The sequence below is a fragment of the Schistocerca serialis genome, chromosome 3 (assembly GCF_023864345.2).
Source record: "Schistocerca serialis cubense isolate TAMUIC-IGC-003099 chromosome 3, iqSchSeri2.2, whole genome shotgun sequence".
NCBI classification, from domain to species: Eukaryota; Metazoa; Arthropoda; class Insecta; order Orthoptera; family Acrididae; genus Schistocerca; species Schistocerca serialis.
In genome coordinates, this window is record NC_064640.1 from 463,582,480 (window position 1) to 463,603,276 (window position 20,797).

A 20,797-nucleotide genomic window follows, 5' to 3' on the forward strand; every position below is an offset into this window, starting at 1 on the left:
TAACTAAACTCCTCCCGAACAGGCCATGAAGGCCCATCGGTACCGACCGACCGCTGTCTCATCCTCATCCTATAGGCGTCACTGGACGCGGATATGAAGGGGCATTTGGTCAGCACACCGCTCTCCCGGCCGTACATCAGTTTCGGAGACCGAAGCCGCTACTTCTCAATTAAGTAGCTCCTCAGTTTGCCTCACAAGTGCCGAGTGCACCCCTCTTGCCAACAGCGCTCGGCAGATCGTATGGTCACACATCCAGCCCGACAGCGCTTAACTTCGGTAGATCAACTTATAGTGGTAATATTTTCAGAATACAGCAGCGTGTTACAAGTTTCATATCTGCTAAGAAGTACCTCTATAATGTCTTCAAGAGGTTAACAGTAGCACAGAAAGGAGTAAGATACATGGGTACACATGTATTTAGCAACCAATGGGCATAATAAACGTCACGTAAATAATGTGATAGAATTTATGAATGACCGAATTACACTGTTTTTGAAAACTACTTTTACTCCTGTTTCGCAGTGTCTGTGTTTTGATGGTGTACTATGCAATGTGTACATGCGCGTGTGAAGGAATAGACACTGCTACCATCTACAACTGTATGAATTAGAAGAAATGTATTTGCAATTGATCGTACGATTAGATTTCAGCTCCATAATTTATTAGTGATATATGAAAATTTTTGCCTGGCGGAGACTCGCACTGGGATTTCCCACCTTACGCGAGCGGTCACCTTAACAATTTTGGCTATCTGAGCACACTTTCCAGACCGACCCATTCCCCCACATGTTACCATGTGTCCATGTCCTTCACGCGCACATTTGCTGTGATTCCCGTGTAGGGAAAGACTTATTTATTAGTGTTGCGGCCTGTCTAGACAGGCCACTACAGTAATATGAGTGAATACGTCTCTCCCTGCGCGGCAAACACAGAGCTCACAAACTATCATTTCATTATGTATAGGAATTACATGATCTGTTGTCGCACCCACATCCGTATTCTGCCTTGCTCGAGGTGCGTCATGTTGTGCCGAGAGAGTGTGGGAAGATATTCTGTTGGGATGAGAGGTCAGTCAGTCACTCAGCGAGGTTCAGCTTATTCCCCTCGCTGCTTCGTCTTGTGTTCAGAGAGTCAGCGGTCTGGTTTTAGACATAGGATGTGCTCCTAGGATGAGTATTTCAACGTCATACACTAACGTTGATCAGAGCTCAGTTCACCCTATGACCTCAACTGTAACAATGCTTTTCTCCTGATGGCCCTGCTGAAAGTGTAAGCAGTAAAATAATGCAGCCGTTCCCTAGTTATAAAATAACAATGGGTAGTTCATCAATAAAATGTCTCGAACATAATTTCAAACTAACATTTTATAAACTATTTTGGTATAGAAATATAAGTTCCGCAGCCACACTATTGCTTCTATGTAATTTATTTGTTCAAAAAATGGTTCAAATGGCTCTGAGGACTATGCGACTTAACTTCTGAGGTCATCAGCCCCTAGAACTTAGAACTACTTATACCTAACTAACCGAAGGACAGCACACACATCCATGCCCGAGGCAGGATTCCAACCTGCGACAGTAGTGGTCGCGCGGTACCAGACTGTAGCGCATAGAACCGCTCGGACACCACGGCCGGCTATTTATTTGTATTTAAGTTTTTGCAACGACCCTTACTGACACCAACCACATTACACAACGTTTCAAGCCCTTTCTGGGAGTTTGTGTGGTCGTGGGTACAGGGAGGCGGTGGACTGTGCGTACACCACATGTGGTGGTCCGAGTTCTACAGGATGTTGAGACGAACCCTAATACAAGCTCAGGGTAACACCAAATCGTGTAAGCCAAAGTACGATTATGTGTTTGCCTGGATGACAACCGCTACCATCCCTATCACCAGAAACGACTGCAAGGATTATCAGCAGCGGATTTCCCTCTACAAGAGGCATTTTGTCGATGGGTTTTGCACCAGACCGTCACAATTATGGGATTTTTGTCATCAGTCCTCTTTACCCACGAAGCAACCCTTACCAGAACTGGCATCATCTATCTGCAAAATCGTCATCGATAGACTACAGACAATCCTCGGAGAATGGTTAAGGCGTCTTATTATCATCGGTTCAAAATAACTGTCTGAGCAGGAATTCTTGGCGACCACATACTTGCGCCGGTTATTATTCCACAACGCCTCGACGGTGGAACGTACCTGAACTTCCTGCTGAATACTCTGCGTGGGCTGCTTGAGAATGTGCCTCTGGCTATACGACAATTTATGTGGTTCCTGCATGACGGAGCACCACCTCGCTTAAGCAATACAGTTCGCCGACACCTCAACAACATCTATCCCGGCTGTTGAATTGGACGCGGAGGTCCTGTAGCATGGCCTGCTACGTCACCAGACTTAAATCTCGTGGATTTTTCCTCTGGGAGATTCTGAAAGCGTTGTGTATGCTGACCCAGTTCCTGATGTGCAGACCCTTCAACAGCGTGTTCACGACGCCTGTGACACTATTCAGAGAAAGGTCAGAACGTGCGAAAGAGTGCGGCAATTCAGGAAGCTGCATATGAACGCGGCCACTGCACCGCGTACGTGACACTTTGAACATTTGTTGTGACGTGGATGCGATGGAGATCTGTACTGTGTTTCGGGACGATTTGTTGTAGTTGAAAAGACGTCGTCCATTTTCTGTCACATATTCGCAGGACCTATTCTCCTCCATTTCCAGCCAGGAATCGGTCCCAGCAGTTTGTCTGTTTTATTAATCTTCTCCCTGTATATATGAGTATATATTCTCTCTCTCTCTCTCTCTCTCTCTCTCTCTGTCTCTCTCTCTCTCTCTCTCTCTCTGTGTGTGTGTGTGTGTGTGTGTGTGTGTGTGTGTGTGTGTGTGTGTGTGTGTGTGTGTGTTTTGAAAGTTTCAAAAATGGTTCAAATGGCTCTGAGCACTATGGGACTCAACTGCTGTGGTCATCAGTCACCTAGAACTTAGAACTACTTAAACCTAACTAACCTAAGGACATCACACACATCCAAGTCCGAGGCAGGATTCGAACCTGCGACCATAGCAGTCGCACGGTTCCGGACTGCGCGCCTAGAACCGCGAGACCACCGCGGCCGGCTTGAAAGTTTCAAATCGGCTTTTAGTTATTAACTGGAAACTGTGTGTGATCCAAAACCTCTGGCTAGCAATGTGAAATCAAATTTTTAAATTCCGATTCTAACGTCTGTCCTAGAATCGCCTTTGCTATCCTACTTTTAAACACGAACATAAGCATGCTAATTTCTGTTCGTAGGTAACTGATTTTAATTAATCTGAAAACCATTGTGCATATTGCCTATCCCCCCCCCCCACAGCGCTAGGCCATACTGATGACGTTCACAATCATTCTGTGGTATGTAACGCGTTCCTCTCTCTCTCTCTCTCTCTCTCTCTCACTTTCTCTCTCTCCCTCTCCACACTAACTGGTAGCCAGAATCACTTGCCACAGTGCAGCGGGATTCGTCGGAGAACATCACTCTGGGCAACTGCTGCTGACCCCAAACAACATTCTCCCTACACCAATGAACTCATTCTCGACGATGGCTTGGTTATAGTATGACGCATGTAACAGTCTTACGAGCATACAATCCACTCTAATTTAATCACCACGAAGTGGTTCAGGCAGAAACGCGTGTACCAGAAGCTGTTGCAAGGTCTGCAGCGATCTGCGTAGCAACCGCGCGACCGCTACGGTCGCAGGTTCGAATCCTGCCTCGGGCATGGATGTGTGTGATGTCCTTAGGTTAGTTAGGTTTAAGTAGTTCTAAGTTCTAGGGGACTGATGACCTTAGAAGTTAAGTCCCATAGAGCTCAGAGCCATTTTTTTATCTGCCTAGCAGTGCAATGTCCGCTCCTTTTCGCCACTAGGACTACGTATCGATCCTCTTGCTGTGTGGTGATCCGTCCACAGCCACCAGCATGCTTTTGCACAGCATTTGCACATTCAGCGGCCTCTTTTAATCGCGAGATGACACTTTTGGACACACCCGTTACGGTGGCCACAGCAGTCACACTTTGACCGGCTTTGAGCCGTCCAGCTACTCTTCCACGATCGTAAGCTCTCAAATGATGTTTTGTAGATATGTTACCATACCACATGGAACTAATCGGGTCCACTACAACCTTCGTCGTACACCGCACTGCATGAACTGTCCAATGCATACAGCGTGTTCGCGCACAGGCTTTGCTGCAGTTAACACATCTCGCCCTCTATATATCCTTTTACTATCATTGGTCGGGTGTTCTGTAGCAATTGTCAGTTGCTTCCCAGCAATTGCTAGTTGTTCCTTACCAAATGTGTGTGCCGGCCGGAGTGGCCGAGCGGTTCTAGGCCCTACAGTCTGGAACCGCGCGACCTCTGCGGTCGCAGGTTCGAATCCTGCCTCGGGCATTGATGTGTGTGATGTCCCTAGGTTAGTTAGGTTTAAGTAGTTCTAAGTCCTAGGGGCTGATGACCTCAGAAGTTAAGTCCTATAGTGCTCAAAGCAATTTGAACTTACCAAGTGTCAGTTGTACCTCAGCAACTGTCAAGCTGTGTACCATCAATATGGGAGTTCCTCTCAAAGTAATGTTTGCGTGCATCTTTTTTATAGCGATGAGTGTCTACCATGCTTATCCATAATCCATGTGACATAAGTGAAAAATAATTACACATTATGCTAAGTACATTTATATTCCAACCTGGAATAAAAAATTAATTGGATAGATATGCGTATATAGTTAAATGTACGATGAATAATGTACCTCATGCAGCAAAATTTGCTTATAACATTTTGGAGTTCTGTTTATATTATTTAAGTGTGAACATAGCACGCATGTTTAATGAAATCTATTTTATACCGTGACACCTGAAGTTTTCATCAAAATTGTACAGCAGATGTATCGAATAATAGAAAATCTGAGTACTATTTATATTATGTTGAGATCTCAATCGGCATGTATTCACAAAAGAAGGAAGGAAAACGATCTACGCGAATTTTTTTTGTTCGATGCATCTACTAACAACGAGATTCTAAACTACAGCATGAAACTACAGCACATACGTCGCAAGGTAATGGCAAAGGAAAAAGTAATCACCATGGCTTTGGTAACTACTGTGTGTACATTACCAGAAAAAATATCAGATTTGCGGAAAATATCAGTCAATCATCAGTCAGTAAGATGTACCTAATTTTAAGTTCATATTGCCATACTCTTCAGAAGTAATACAATCTGTTCCTATGGTAAGGAAAACTTTAAATTGTTAACACCCTGATTGTGTGATAGTAGTGAGGCCATGAGCTTAATGGTAGTTCGAATCTTACCTCTCTTTTTAAGCTAAATGTTACCAAAAATAATAAGACTATAATCTCACACATCACCATTTTACCATTGCCTTCAATGCATCTACCACAACAATCATTCATTCCACTCTTTGCACATGAAACGACCATTTTTTAAAATATTTTCTTTGCTTACTCACAAAGAAAAACTCTCTCCAAATTCAACATACCTTCGGGCCGCGCGGGGTAGCCGCTCGGTCAGAGGCGTCCTGTCACGGTTCGCGCGGCTCCTCCCGTCGGAGGTTCGAGTCCTCCCTCGGGCATGGCTATGTGTGTTGACCCTAGCGTAAGTTAGTTTCAATTAGATTAAGCAGTGTGGAAGCTTAGGGACTGATGACCTCAGCAATTTGGTCCCATAAGATCTTACCACAAATTTCCACATTTCCAAATACCTTACGCTCTTTATTTTTTTCAATATCCACTCACACAAAAATTAACAACAATACCAGCTTATACCTCACAACGTATGTTCTCATTATGCTTCTCCACTTCATAATACTTACTCCATTTCTACATCTCCATCTACTTCTACATGGATACTCTGCAAATCACATTTAAGTGCCTGGCAGAGCGTTCATTCTCTGTTATTCCAATCTCGTATAGCGCGCGGGAAGAATGAACACCTACATCTCTCCGTACGAGCTATGATTTCCCTTATTTTATCTTTTTGATCGTTCCTCCCTATGTCAGTCGGTGTCAACAAAATATTTTCGCATTCGGAGGAGAAAGCTGGTGATAGGAATTTCGTGAGAAGATACCGTCGCAACGAAAAACGCCTTTCTTTTAATGATATCCATCCCAAATCCTGTATCATTTCTGTGACACTCTCTCCCATACTTCGCGATAATACAAAACGTACTGCCTTTCTTTGAACTTTTTCGATGTATTCAGCCAGTCCTTTCTGGTAAGGATCCCACACCGCGCAACAGTGTTCTAAAAGAGGACGGACAAGCGTTGTGCAGGCAGTCTCCTTAGTAGGTCTGTTACAATTTCTAAGTGTTCTGCCAATGAAACGCAGTCTTTGGTTAGCCCTCCGCACAACATTTTCTGTGTGTTCCTTTCAGTTTTAATTGTTCGTAATTGTAATTCCTGGGCATTTAGTTGAATTTACGGCTTTTAGATTAGACTGATTTGTCGTGTAACCGAAGTTTAACGCGTTCTTTTTAGCACTCGTGTGGTTGACCTCACACTTTTCATTATTTAAGGTCAACTGCCACATTTCACACCATTTCGATATTTCTTCTAAATCGTTTCGCAGTTTGTTTTGATCTTCTGATGACTTTATTAGTCGATAAACGACAGCGTCATCTGCAAACAACCGAAGACGGCTGCCAGATTCTCTCCCAAATCGTTTATGTAACGAAACAGCAAATGGCCTATGCCACTACCTTGGGGAAGGCCAGAAATCACTTCTGTTTTACTCGATGACTTTCCGTCAATTACAACGAACTGTGACCACTCTATATTTCATAATACATACCTCATCTTCTACTCCGCAATAGGTCATTACATGTACCTTATCTTTTCACATCTATAAATGCACCAAAATCTCTTACCTCATTCTTTCCGAACCTAAAAAAAATATTCCAGAACTACTACATTATGTTTTCGAAATCTATTCAGTGATTATAAGCGTTCCTTGTCGTTCAATGGCATGATTTAAATCAGGAAAAACACACTATTGCTATCTTCGGTTACATCTTATACACAAATGAAGCGTCATGTACAAAGAAGGGTGTAAATGATGTACATACAGCACCTGCGGTTATCGTATTACAATGAACTTATCATTATAAGAATATGTCACTCGGTGTCTTAGTGGAATTAACAGATTACAAGTACTGAAAAGCATAGGCATATGTTATGGATTATTGATTTATATGTATATAAATATATACTTTCGAAAGTAAAATGAGGATACAAATGTAAAAACATGAGTGGAAATCATGACTACGTGACATGGCCTTTTAAGTCGTCTCTGCACAGAAACAAGTCATGACTGAAGAATGGGGCCCGTATGTGGTTGCATGGTCAAAATGACTAAGTTGCTTTCATACGGAGTTTCCAATACCACCGGAATCATGTGACAATCATCTGAATCTATAATCAGAGTCAGTGGTCTTTCTGCACTATGGCTTCAAATTAATTCCTTGTAAACAGTACAATAATTTCATGCTAGATGAATCCAGTGTGTAACAAGATTACAATTTCATGCTGTTCGTTTTTGAAACACAACCTACGATCAACATAGAGACAGAAGTGATGACACTTTCTGCAGGACCTGTCCATCGTTTTGCAGGGCAATGCTCAAGCATGTACAATGCAAGTTGCTACTGATTTGTTTGACTGATGGGGCTGCTAAGTGCTATATCACCTACTGCACTTCCCTGACTTAAGCCCTCGTGAGTTCAACTCGATTTCTAAACTGCAGGAAACACTTCACGGCATTCGCTTCAGAACTGCTACAAATTCGTCCCGCAATAGACCACGCCGCTCGAACTGTCAACACAACCGGCAGTGCTAACAGTATCTTCCGACTTCCACATATCTGCCAACAGGATATACATAATTCTGGTGACTTCTTTGAAGTTCAGTAAAACTTTGAAAAACGTATCTATTTTGTACGAGCTGTAAATAAATAGTTGTACTATTAAAGTTCCAACCCTCGTATATGTCGATATTATTCAAAATTTTGGCTGCAGTTGGCAGTAATACTGTTTTCAGAAGAGGTTGTTATAGTTCATAAGCGTAAGCAGATTCATGAGCATGACACAAGACACAACATAGGTCAGTAATCCATGACGTACCGTTAAAATCTCGATGGTTGGCACAGCTTCAGGCTGGTGACGAAAGCTTAGTGTTACAAACGTATATACTCTGACAAAACTAATAACTGATGTACTCAAAGAGGTAAGACATCGAAAGTACAAAAATCGGACTAGAAAACTTAAAATTTTACCAGGAAAAATTATCAATTTTAACTGTTGCAGACACCTTACCAAATGGATCGGATTCACATTGCGCATTTGGTATCATATAAATATTGGAAATTATTTTATTTTTCTGTTTACCTTTATAAGTACAAAACTAATTACTTTTAAATCTTCAGCTATTATCACACATTTATGTTAATGCTGCATTTCGTCTCTACACCATCGAAACAAAATAATTCCGCGTTTTGAAAGACTACTTCCATAATACGGAGCAAATTCTGGTGACATTAGGTTAATAATTTCTCCTCGATCATCGTTAACGGAAATCAAGCGCCCCAGACCTTGCATGCATCCGAAATACCAATGAGCTCCACGACTGGTGGATTTTTATTTATTATTTGTGGATACTTCGTTTAACACAATGTGTGTTGCGTTTTCAACATTTGTATTTGCAATAAAAATGAAGAGCACAGTGTCTTATGTTACGTGACTTACGATTCGTTTCAGCACAAGCTCCAAAGCATGTTTATCAGCTGTGGTGGAGCTGTATCTTCTTGCACTACCGGTTGTGTTCGAGGGGTTGTGATGCAACCAGCAATGTACAACAGTGGAGCAGGAACTCAAAACAGACGGGCGGATCTTGGCGTTCATTCTAATCTGCGTATAGCTCGAGTCTGTGCTGATGTTACAAACTTTCATTGATGACGAAGAAGGGTAAATGTACTAATCTGAGGTATGGGACCCTAATCCGTAAACAAACAAATTGAAAGTTATAAGCGAAAATCGTTGTGATATCTCTGACAGCGGACCTCTTCGACTGCAAGCCGTGACGATTTTGGGAGCGGATAAAACATGGTTCAAACGGCTCTGACAAGGGAACCTCCCCATCGCACCCCCCTCAGATTTAGTTATAAGTTGGCACAGGGATAGGCCTTGAAAAACTGAACACAGATCAATCGAGAAAACGGGAAGAAGTTTTGTGGAACTATGAAAAAAATAAACAAAATATACAAACTGAGTAGTCCATGTGCAAGGTAGGCAACATCAAGGAACGTCTTAGCTTACGAGCGCCGTGGTCCCGTGGTTAGCGTGAGCAGCTGCGGAATGAGAGGTCCTAGGTTCAAATCTTCTCTCGAGTGAAAAGTTTAACTTTTTGTTTTCAGACAATTATCAAAGTTCAGGCACTCACACATAATCAACTTCGCTGTCCAAAATTCCAGGACATGTTCAGATTTGCTTGGACATATACAGGATTTGACCGTCTACACACGGAAACATTTGAAAACGTAAAAAACATATGTTTTGACAGAGCACAGGGAGAACTGTGCGACTGTGAAACTGTTTCATTCATTTGTTGCAGTTTATGTGACAAACTATTATGTTTTCATCACTTTTTTGGGAGTGATTATCACATCCACAAGAAAACAATCGGGCAAGGTAGAAGAATCTTTTTACCCATTCGCCAAGTGTGCAAGTTAGATGGGTTGACAACATATTCCTGTCATGTGACGCACATGCCGTCACCAGTGTCGTATACAATATATCAGACGTGTTTTCCTGTGGAGGAATCGTTTGACCTATGACCTTGCGATCAAATGTTTTCGGTTCCTATTGGAGAGGCACGTCCTTTCGTCTACTAATCGCACGGTTTTACGGTGCGGTCGCAAAACACAGACACTAAACTTATTACAGTGAACAGAGACGTCAATGAATGAACGTACAGATAGTAACTTTGCGAAAATAAAGAAAGTAAAATTTTCACTCGAGGGAAGACTCGAACCAAGGGCCTCTCGTTCCACAGCTGCTCACTCTAACCACGTGACCACGGCGATCCTCTGCTCACATTGTCCTTGATGTTGCCTATGTTGCGCATGGACTACTCAGTTTGTATATTTTGGTTATTTTTTCATAGTTCCACATAACTTCTTCCTGTTTTCTCGAGTGATCTGTGTTCAGTTTTTCAAGGCCTATCCCTGTGCCAACTTACAACTAAATCTGAGGGGGGTGCGATGGGGAGTTTCCCTTGTGAGCACTATGGGACTTAACATCTGAGGTCATCAGTCCCATAGAACTTAAAACTACTTAAATCTAACTAACCTAAGGACATCACACACATCCATGCCGGAGGCAGGATTCGAAACTGCGACCGTAGCGGTCGCGCGGTTCCAGACTGTAGCGCCTAGAACCGCTCGGCCACACCGGCCGGCGGGAGCGGATAGTATGGACCAAAACAACAAAAAATTGTCTAATAAACATAGTCACGTGATCGGTAGAAGAAATTTGTTTCGCACTAGATGGAAAAGCTCTCATAGCTCTTAATCTACGCACTTTAGAACCCGTGTTTACTGCACCTTAGCCTTTCTTTGGTCCGTATTACTTCCTTCAAAATATGGGAAGTGTTGTGCTCTGCCTACCCGTCTAATATACGGGTTCTAGGAAATCCTGCCTTCGCGGATCGCTAGACAACAATTCAAGCAAATCGTATTGCTGAAGTTTATTACAGTAAAATAAATAACAATACTTGACTGTGCATGTTCACAAAGAAGTGTCACAAACAAATGGCGACATGCAAATAATCAGTGTCCTTCGGTATATACAATTCCACTGCAAGCAAAACAATGCATTTCAAAGTCACTGCTGTAGCGTTCGGAGGACGGCTCATCTTCATCTCCGGCCGCGGCTAGGCGGCGCGGCGCTTATATTATCTTCGTGTAGAGGCCGCTCCTGTCTCCATGTCGTTGTAGAGAGGGGTTCGTCAGCGTACTATTGGCTGACGTCGTCTCTGCTGTAACGTTCCTGGCCGACGTGCCGGTGCTTAACGTTACGCCGGAACAGGAAGCAAAGAACTTTCAGTAGAAGAGGTTCGCTGTCAGAAGTATCAGAACGGTTTCTGCTTATAACTTTCGACTCGGTCGTTTCTGGAATAGGATCCCTAACCTCAAATTGATAAACTACCTTTAACTATCACCCCTGCAAGTTTGTAACATCATCACGGAATCAGCCTGTACAAGTTAATAGGAGTAAGTAACATTAATCAGTCCGCTTTTTAACCATTTTGATTATTGAATTACTTCTGAGGTACTTATGTTCGGTACCAGACTCTTTAAACCAGTCGTCTATGCAGGGTCATCACGACTTTCGAATAACTCTGTTTGCCTCTTCCCTTCGGATAACCTCCTATCTGGGCACGCACAGATTTGGATCATGTGGACCTCACACAAGCGTCATCGTTCTGAAGTCTGAAGATCCTAGAGTAATCTCCAGAAATGGCACTTCCATGTGGATGCCACCAACTGTGACTGCAGAAAAGTACAAACAATAAAACACTTACTGGAGTGTCAGCTGTGCCCTGTATCTCCCACACAAGAAGATGTTCTGCTTACTAACCCGAAGGCAGATGGAGATGCAAGATTTTGATCAACAGTAGTTGTAGCTTGGTAATTCTTTCTTTAATTTGCTTTCAATGGTAATTACATCATATCGTATTTGTTTCTGGCTCGAATACATAAATAATGAGCACTCCGTCTCCATAGCTGACTGGCCAGCGCGTCTGACTGCAATACAGAGGATCTGGATTGAATTATCGGCATTGCTAGGGAATTTTTCTTTCATGGGAGATCTTAAATACGGTCCAGTCAGACTCGTGATGCCGACTGCGGATCTGCTTGAATGGGAAGTAGCGCATCCAACGTATGGGAAGCCGACAATGGTCGGGAGGCTGTCTTGCTGACCCCATGACTCTCCATACTGCATCCGAATGACACCATAGGGCATACAATGATACGATTAATGGTCGGCCACGTGTGCTTCTCTGGGCCTGATTGCTGAGTTACTTTCAGTATTTAGAATAAAATCAAGTCAGTTGATTGCGTTCAGCCGCCTTTCAGTGATGACCATTAAGTGAGTAACGTCAATATCGATTCGACTGTCATGTGAATCGGCTGAAGTAAGAAGTCGACGAATTGACAAGAAATGGCGTGAGATGTTTCATCGTGCAGGGGTTGCGATTTAACCTGTGAGCCAATATTGTCATGGAATATTCGTATGGCGTTCCTGTCCGGGAGACACCGTCTAAGGTGCTTGGCAACTGGAATTTGTTCTGGTTGACGCCACTTGGGTGACTTGTGCGTCGATGAAGATGAGATTAAATTATTAAGTAAACACATTACCCAATTCTGAAGAGAAGAAAATTTCCAATCTGGCCGGAAATCGAAGCCGGAACCCGCGAGCTACAGAGAGCGACGCTAATCGCTAGACAAAGAATTGTAGACAATATTGTCACGTATCTCCATCTCGCCAAAGGACGGTACCCAGCACTGTCTTCGCGACATAATTTATGCGGCTATGGAAGCAATTTCTACAATGAACACGTGAAGAGGACTTGACAGCTCAGAATCTTTCGTCGTGTAAATGAATGGACTTCACATTTTTGCACAACTTGAATATTAAAAAATGTTCAAAGTCACGAGCAATTACTGTTAATGAAGGCCGAGCCTGGTGGCGCAGTGGTTTAGGTGACGAAATCGAATTCGAGAGGTGTCAGTGTTGAACACCATCTCTCTTCACTCAGATTTAGGATTTACTGAGCTGGTTCACGCAGCCTTTCAACACGAAACCGTAGATTTCTTTCCGAATCTTTTATAATAAGAGAATTTAGTACGCTTAAAATGACCTCTTCGTCGGTAGGTCGTTTGACTGCGATCTTCCTCTCCCCTCTGTTTGTAGATGTTTTGATGCGGTCTTTCAATCCTTTGACTTGGGCGTGAAAACTACATAAAATATGCAGTGAACAGTTTCGACGTCATGAATCGTCGTGACATAAACATTTTTACAGTGAGTATGCAGTGAATGACGTTTAAATTACAAGCTTCATCGTGCTAAAGGATGGTGTTAAGTAAGATCTATAGATTCAGTTTAAAAATACTTTGTAGGTGTCTGCATGCCAACTGTAGAAATTAAGACATTTTTAAAGTGGAATCTACACATAATTCCATCTAGCGTGAGTCCAGTTGTGTAGATGGTTCTCAGCATTTTCCTAGTGCCCGAAAATTATTACTGTTGAACTAAAACTACTTAAATGTATTTGCAAGACAATGACAATAATTGTGGCATTACTGGGAGGGAGGCCTCTGCTGGTGTTATTGACGCCAGGTGCAAATCTTCATATTTGATGTCACTTCGCCGACATGCACGTCGATGTTGATGAGAGGAAATGACTACGACAACACAACACCCAGTCCAAAAGTGAATAAAATGAAGCTCTCCTTCTAGTGTGTATAACTGTGCGTAAAAATAGCGGTGTGGAAGAAATGAAGTAACTGCATCATTTTGGTTTCATTAATTTATAGGCGTAATTATATTGTCACCCCAGCTATCGTCGATCGTTACAAATTTTGTGAAAAATATGTGAATTCTTTCTAAAGCAAAAATGATTTTGGGAAGAGCTTTGCCTATTCCGTCAACGTTATTCCTTCTGTTTAGTCCGCAGCTCGTGGTCGTGCGGTAGCGTTCTCGCTTCCCGCGCCCGGGTTCCCGGGTTCGATTCCCGGCGGGGTCAGGGATTTTCTCTGCCTCGTGATGACTAGGTGTTATGTGCTGTCCCTAGGTTAGTTAGGTTTAAGTAGTTCTAAGTTCTAGGGGACTGATGACATAGATGTTAAGTCCCATAGTGCTCCGAGCCATTTGAACCATTTGAACCTTCTGTTTAACGAACACTCTGATGTCTACCCGTATTCTTCTTGGAACTTATACCGACACGAATACACGATATAAATAACCCAGAATGGCCATATTGTAGACTCAAATAAATTGTCGCTATATGAAGTTAACATTTACACAGGACTTGCTTTGATTAGTGACAAAGGATATGGCATACGCGCAAAAATCGGAAGGAGGTGTTACCGTTTGTACATGGTGTGTTTACTGTAAATCAGAAAAGTTCGTAGTGGCTATTACGTTACAATTACGGTGGTCATCCTTCTTCAAGAAATTCACAGTTTGCCACCAGTGTCAAGAATTCATTACGTGTGCAGTTTGTTCCATAGTGTTAGGGATATTTTATCCATTGTTATATTTGCAATATTAAACATAGTGTGGTTGTTTTCAGGCGCTCATCAGATACGAAATGGAAATTCTGATGAAGAAAGAAGCAGAAGCTGAAGAAGAAATTAAAAACTTAGCCGAAAAAGTCAACGAGCTGCAAGAGTTATATAAGGCCCAGGATGAGCTATTAGGTGAGATCACACCCATTTTATACTTTCGTTATGAACTATAGGCACAAAACATACATTATGATCATTTAAACAATTCCGGGAACTTGAACTTCAGGTATGACCTGTTTATTTGTGTCAGATGTCAAACACATTATTGGCAATTAAACCAAGATTTTGGGCTAATGACGGTTAAAAAAGCATTGTAGCTATTAAAGTACATGCGAAGCTCATTTCCTTCTAGGTGGGCTGTTTGGAGGAAGACATTATTCCACCGGTCTGTATTTTAAAATACTACTTGCTTCGGGCATAGCCCATTTCCAAGTGCATCTATAGTAACAGGCGAGAACGACGTATCTACGTCTGTTGCTATAGGTACACTTGAAAATGTGCCATGCCCGAAAGTGATAGTGCGGAATATAGTATTTTAAAATGCAACCCGTGGAATAACGTCTTCCTTCACCTGTGAAACCTTTTTATGTGCCTCGTCCGCCTGATATCAGATAGTGAGACACGTTCTTACAAAACACAAAATTTTAGGAAACTAACTATTTGTGTCTCTCCTAATAGACGTCAGACGCATTTTCTCTGGTGTTTCGGGATGTGTTGGTTGTTTCGGTTTTGAAATGTGTAGCTGCCGTCGACCCAATAAAATACTGCTGATCACGTCTTTTACGTGACGCCTGGTGTCGATGGAAAGCGTCGGTTTGTTTCTCGTTGCGAACAAAAGATTTTTAAAGCGCAATTTTACAGTGACCCGAAATTAGTCTAATGTGACGTTCGTTTTATCGACGTGTATTGACAGGGACAGTAAAACAGGGAGAATAAACAATACTCCAGCAGCGGATCAGTAGCGCTGCCATATGGCGGTAACAGTTGCTGTGGGCCAGGGCAGTGCTGTCGCTGCTGGAGTACTGGGTATTCTTCCTGTTCCAACGTCCCTCTTAATACATATCGATGAAATGAATATCGCACTAGACTAATTTGGGACTGCTCTATAGAAGAGGTACGAAAAATTCCACATTAAAAACCATTTAGTTTGTAACGAGAAACAAACCGACGCTTTCCGTCGAGAATGGGTGTGGCCTCTAAAACGTGATGAGCAATATTTGTTTGGGTCGACTCCAGCTGCACTTATCCAAAACCAAACTACAAATGTGTGCCGAAACGCCAGTGAAATAGCGCCTGACGACTCTAATGAAGGACAATATTACTTTTCTGCTACAATAGATGGAATTTTCTTTCTTTGAGATACAAGCAGAAAGTCTGTACAGTGTTCGCAACGAGGACACATCGTATAAGCTATTCGATGTTCTTGTGTACAGATGTAGACTTTGACAGTATCAAAGATTATAAAATGTTTTGGAAATACTTTAGTGTATAACATATGGTAAGGCATAATCCTCACAAAATGAAAGGTGATATCCATAAACGTTGATAGCATCTTATAAATTTGATTGGCTTCAACTACAGCATTTTAATTGGAATGTTATGATCAGGTCGATGATATATGATGTATGCACAGATTTAAGGTTCAAATAACACTTGAGCCTCGTTTTGAATTGATACCCTTGAAAGGGGCCTGTTCCATCTCCCATTAATGTAAAAGTTATTTATAATAGCTTGTGTGCTTTGGAATTAGTCTAACAGCCTAGGTTTCTGCTATTTTTTAATAATGTTTCTATCCTGTGCTTGGAGAAACAATTCATAGGAACCAAATTGTTTTATTTTGTGTTTCACATCAGCAACCCTTTCCCTTGCAAGTAATCTTCATCATAAACAATCTCTGTTACACCTAGACGTGTGGGTAATGGAAAGAGAATTTGCGCCAGTAGCTGTCAGTGTAGTTTTATTTACTTTCTGTGTTGAGTCTTTGGAAATGTCCAATATGTCCTATTCAAATACGCCTGTAACCTTGCGTTGTCAAGAGCAAAGGACATCCAGCCCTTTAGAGTCTTTTGATTACCCACGCACCCACCGTGTAAAGCAGTGGAAATTTCCAATTGAATTTCTATTCACAAATTTATCTAGTGTACAGGCCTGGCCCAGGACAACGGAAGCTCACCTTCTTTAACATCCCTTCGACAGAGGAAACAGCAGACGGCTTATTTAGCGTCATTCCGAATGGTCTGCTATTTCCGCACCCTCTAAAGAACTGGTGGAAAACGGTGGCTGACAGGGGCGACTAGAGAAGTTTTTGAGGACGCTCTTTTTGAGGACGCCGTTGTGTATCGTGCTACTCGGAGTACGCTTAGTAGAAGTTTCAGTTTTGCTCGGGACTCTTTAAGCTTTTCATATTGCAGTGTAGGCAATCGTCGCGTTTACTTAAATTAACAGTCAAGACTTATTCCGAAAAAGCTGCATTTATGCTTCCTTTGTTTTATGGAATTTTGGTGATTTCATACTTCGAGCTAGGTCTGATGCTTAACCACTGTTTACAGAACGTTCGTTAGTTGTGTTGAGGACTCGTTTCTGCCTTTACGAATTGGGTATCTCTCTCTTGTATCGTCTGAAGTGAACGATTTTTTGAACAACCAGTGCGACCCTTGAACCCTTATATAATTTCATTTCCTCAGGTTATTCTATTTACTGATCGCTTCCACCAAATTTTCATTAAATTCTGTCTCCATTTTGGTCATTTTAACCTGTTTCGCGTATGATAAAGCAGGCTGGCCTTGCCGAACTATGTAGTAGCAATCACCACTTTAGACTTGAGCACATTCTGTTTTCCGCTAACAGGCTCGCCAATCAATAAAGCCTCACCTCAGGGAGCTGTACGTGTATCTGAATTTGCGAGTGTCACACACTGCCAGTTTTATCACGCCTTTTGATGGTTGTTTCAGTAATTGGTGACCAACTACGATAGATCCATGTATTTGTATCTTTCCCAGTTTTCTGAGCAGAATGAACGCCCACAAGTCGGAAAAGGTTTCCATAGTTCGGGATTTATTAAAGGTATTAAGAATTTGGTAACTATGGTGTACTTAGATTTTTGTCCCTTTCAAATCTCCTTTAATAGTAGTGCATTCTGGTACATAAATAATGTGTGATTTCCTCGGATAGTTTTCTGTCACTTGACTGATAATGAGTTGTGAGACTCATAGCTTATTACACCTCCTGAAGTATCGTTGTCATTAAGAGAATTCATATTGATGTTAAATGTAAAGACTGTTTAGTGCAAATCCCATTTCCACCTAAGGTACCATACTTCTAGATCTGTTTCTTCTTGAGGGAAGAACTCTGATGTTAACAAATGTCTGTTTTACCGAATATGGCTAAATTTTCCTCTCCCTTCCGCCCCTTCTCCGAACATGTTGATGATGAAGTCCTATACTCTTTGACAGAGCGTAGTGGAACGATGCGGAAGACCCGCACCGCCATACTAGGCAAGGTGCTACTGGAGGTGGTTTGCAATTGCCATCCTGCGACCGTGATGGGGATGAATAACGATATTGAAGACGATACAGCACCCAGTCATCTCGAGGCAGGTGAAAATCCCTGACCTCGACGGGAATCGAACCCGGGACCCCGTGTTCGGGAAGCGAGAATGCTACCGAAAGACCACAGCTACGGACCCCTCCCAACATATTCCTCCGAATTCTCATCTCCCCTCTGAAGTCACCGAAAGTAGGAGTATTTTGCTTCGCAAATGTGTGACAAAGGTGTGATGAATCATTTTCCCTATATCATCGAGTCAAAGGCTCCATATTAGTTACCACTGCGCATTAAATTAACTTACAGGTTCAGTAGGATATATTTTGATAGCGACTTCGCATGGCATTGCAATCATTGAAAGTGGGATATGAAAATGCTGTCTCTCCCATTTACAAGGGGGATAGAGCTCTTCAGAAATTCGTCATGAATGGCGAAAGTGATGTCCCGGAGACCAACATCTCTTGTATAAAAATAGATCAGGAGTAGCTACAGCTATTTGACAATGTATAGTGAAAAGTCTTACCCTATTCATACAGTTATAGTTGTGGTGACTTCAATCCACTTTCTACATGTTGGCGAAAATACGTATTTAATGTCGGAGGTACGCATAAAACATAGTCCGAAATTATACTAATGCTTTCTCCGAAAATTATTTTGAGCAATTTGTTCACGAGCCCATTCGAAGTTTAAAGGTGTGATAACATACTTGAACTCTTAGCAACAAATAATCCTGAGCGAATAGCGAGAATCATGACGAACAAATGGATTAGTAACCACAATGCATGTTATATCAAGATTGAATCCGTATCATCTAAATTCACCAACGATAAATGCAAGATATACCTATTTCACGATCGGATGAAACTTTGCTTGAAGAGTTCCTAAGAAACAGTCTCTATTCCTTTCAAAGTAGCTGTGTAAGTAAAGGCAAGATGTTAGTGTTGATGGCAACTGAGAAACTCATACCGAGCAAACTGGTAAGAGACGAGTAGATCGCACATGGTACACAAAACAGTTCAGGATACTGTTGCAGAAGCAACAAAAAAAGCGTGTCATTCGCTCAGTAAAGGCAAGTTTTCTAGTCAATGTTATGTACCAATTAGATTGCTTTCCGAGTGTGCTAATGTAATAGCTCCATGCTTAGTAACCATGTACGAGGGTGTACTGAAAAGTAACCCTTCTGATTTTTTTGAGTGAAAACTCTTAAATCTATTTAAATAAAACGTTATATTCATTCTTCACGTCTACATATTTGCAGCCCTCTGCCGCTAGAGGGCTCCGAACTGTAGCGTGTAACATGACGGTGTGTAACGTAACAATATCGGCAAATGGGAAACAGTGTGTTGTAATCGAGTTTCAAATTCGAAGTGTTATTCCCAGACAGAGTATCGTCTTCTTCAGTATAACAATGCCAGATCACACCAGCACAGCGACATCTGCAACAATCCGACACCTTAGGTTCACTGTCATCGATAGTTCTCCATATCCCGGTTTGATCCCACAAGATTTCATCTGTAACCAAAAGTTAAGGGACACCTTCGAGGGCTTCACTTTGATTGTGATGAAACGGTGCACGCAGAGATGAGGTTAGGACTCCATCAGCAAAGTCAGACATCATTACGGTATTTCAGTGCTTATGTTATTCTGAGTTGCTATGCTGTGTTCCTTCAGAAAATGCAAGCAAGTCCGAAACAACAGGCACTGCGGTGACTACAGCCATTATGGAATATCCGAAATGTATTATCAGTTGCGAATGTGGATAACCGTCAGCTGCATAACGGAATGACGAAAACGAAAATTTGTACCCGACTTGGACTCGAAGTCGGATTTCTCGCTTATCGCGAGCGGTTACCTGACTATTAGGCTGTCTTGGCACGACTCACACCCAGACCCAACCTTCCATATGTCGTCAGCCTTGTGTCGATGACATGTACTCGTGCATTCATTATGTACTCGTATATTCTCGTACAGGGCAGAAATTTCCTTGATATACGGTATTGCAGTACCTGTTTCATTCCGAATTACGATTCAATGTTCCTTCGGAACATGCATGCATGTGCGAGGTCATCCACATGAGTGCCTTACTGAAAGGAATCGGTTAAATTTCGGTTATACGACAACTCGCACAAATTTAGAGGCTGTCAGTGCAATTAAATATCTGGGAATTACAATTACGAACAACCTAAGTTGCAAAAATCACACAGATGGTGGTGTGGGGAAGATGAACCAGAGAGTGCGTTTTATTGGCAGAACACTTAGAAGATGCAACAAATCTATTACACACCCTTCATTACGCATGTCCCTCCCGTTCTGAAGTATTGCTGCACGGTTTTGGTTCTTTACCGTATGGGATTGACGGAGTACATCGAAAAAGATCAGATAAGGCAAAAAAGGTGAGATAGTGTCATGGGTATATACACAAGTTGGGGTGGCAGTCATTAAAACAAAGACGATTCTCGTTGTGGCGAGATCTTATCACGAAATCTCAGTCACCAACTTTCTCCTCTGAATGCAAAAATATTTTGTTGCCTCCCACCGACAGAGAGAGAAATGACCACCGCTTTTAAATAAGAGAAATCAGAGCACATACGGAAAGATCTAAGTGTTCGTCCTTCCCAAGTGTTTTTCGATACAGGAGCTGTAGGTAAATAGTCTGGATGTTGTTATATTAACCCTCTGCCAAGCACTTAAGTGTGAATTGCAGAGTAGTCATCTAGGTGTAGATGCAGAATATAAATAATATATAATATCATGATATTAAAGCAACAGGGGGAGCTGTAGGTGGATGGAGTGGTTGAGAGGCTACGTATGTGAAATCAGAGCCAAAAGTTAGATCTCGATTCTGCTTAATTAATTACAATC

The 20,797-nt window shown here is 42.1% G+C and overlaps 1 protein-coding gene across 1 annotated transcript in view; it reads left to right on the plus strand.

Annotated features, from left to right (window-relative positions):
* LOC126470927 (uncharacterized) overlaps positions 1 to 20,797 on the plus strand; it is a 447,426-nt gene that overhangs the window by 197,362 nt on the left and 229,267 nt on the right. Inside the window, exon 2 of the mRNA XM_050098954.1 lies at positions 14,398 to 14,524. Coding sequence (XP_049954911.1) covers positions 14,416 to 14,524 — 109 coding nt within the window. The 5' untranslated portion in view covers positions 14,398 to 14,415. The remainder of the gene's footprint in view (positions 1 to 14,397; positions 14,525 to 20,797) is intronic.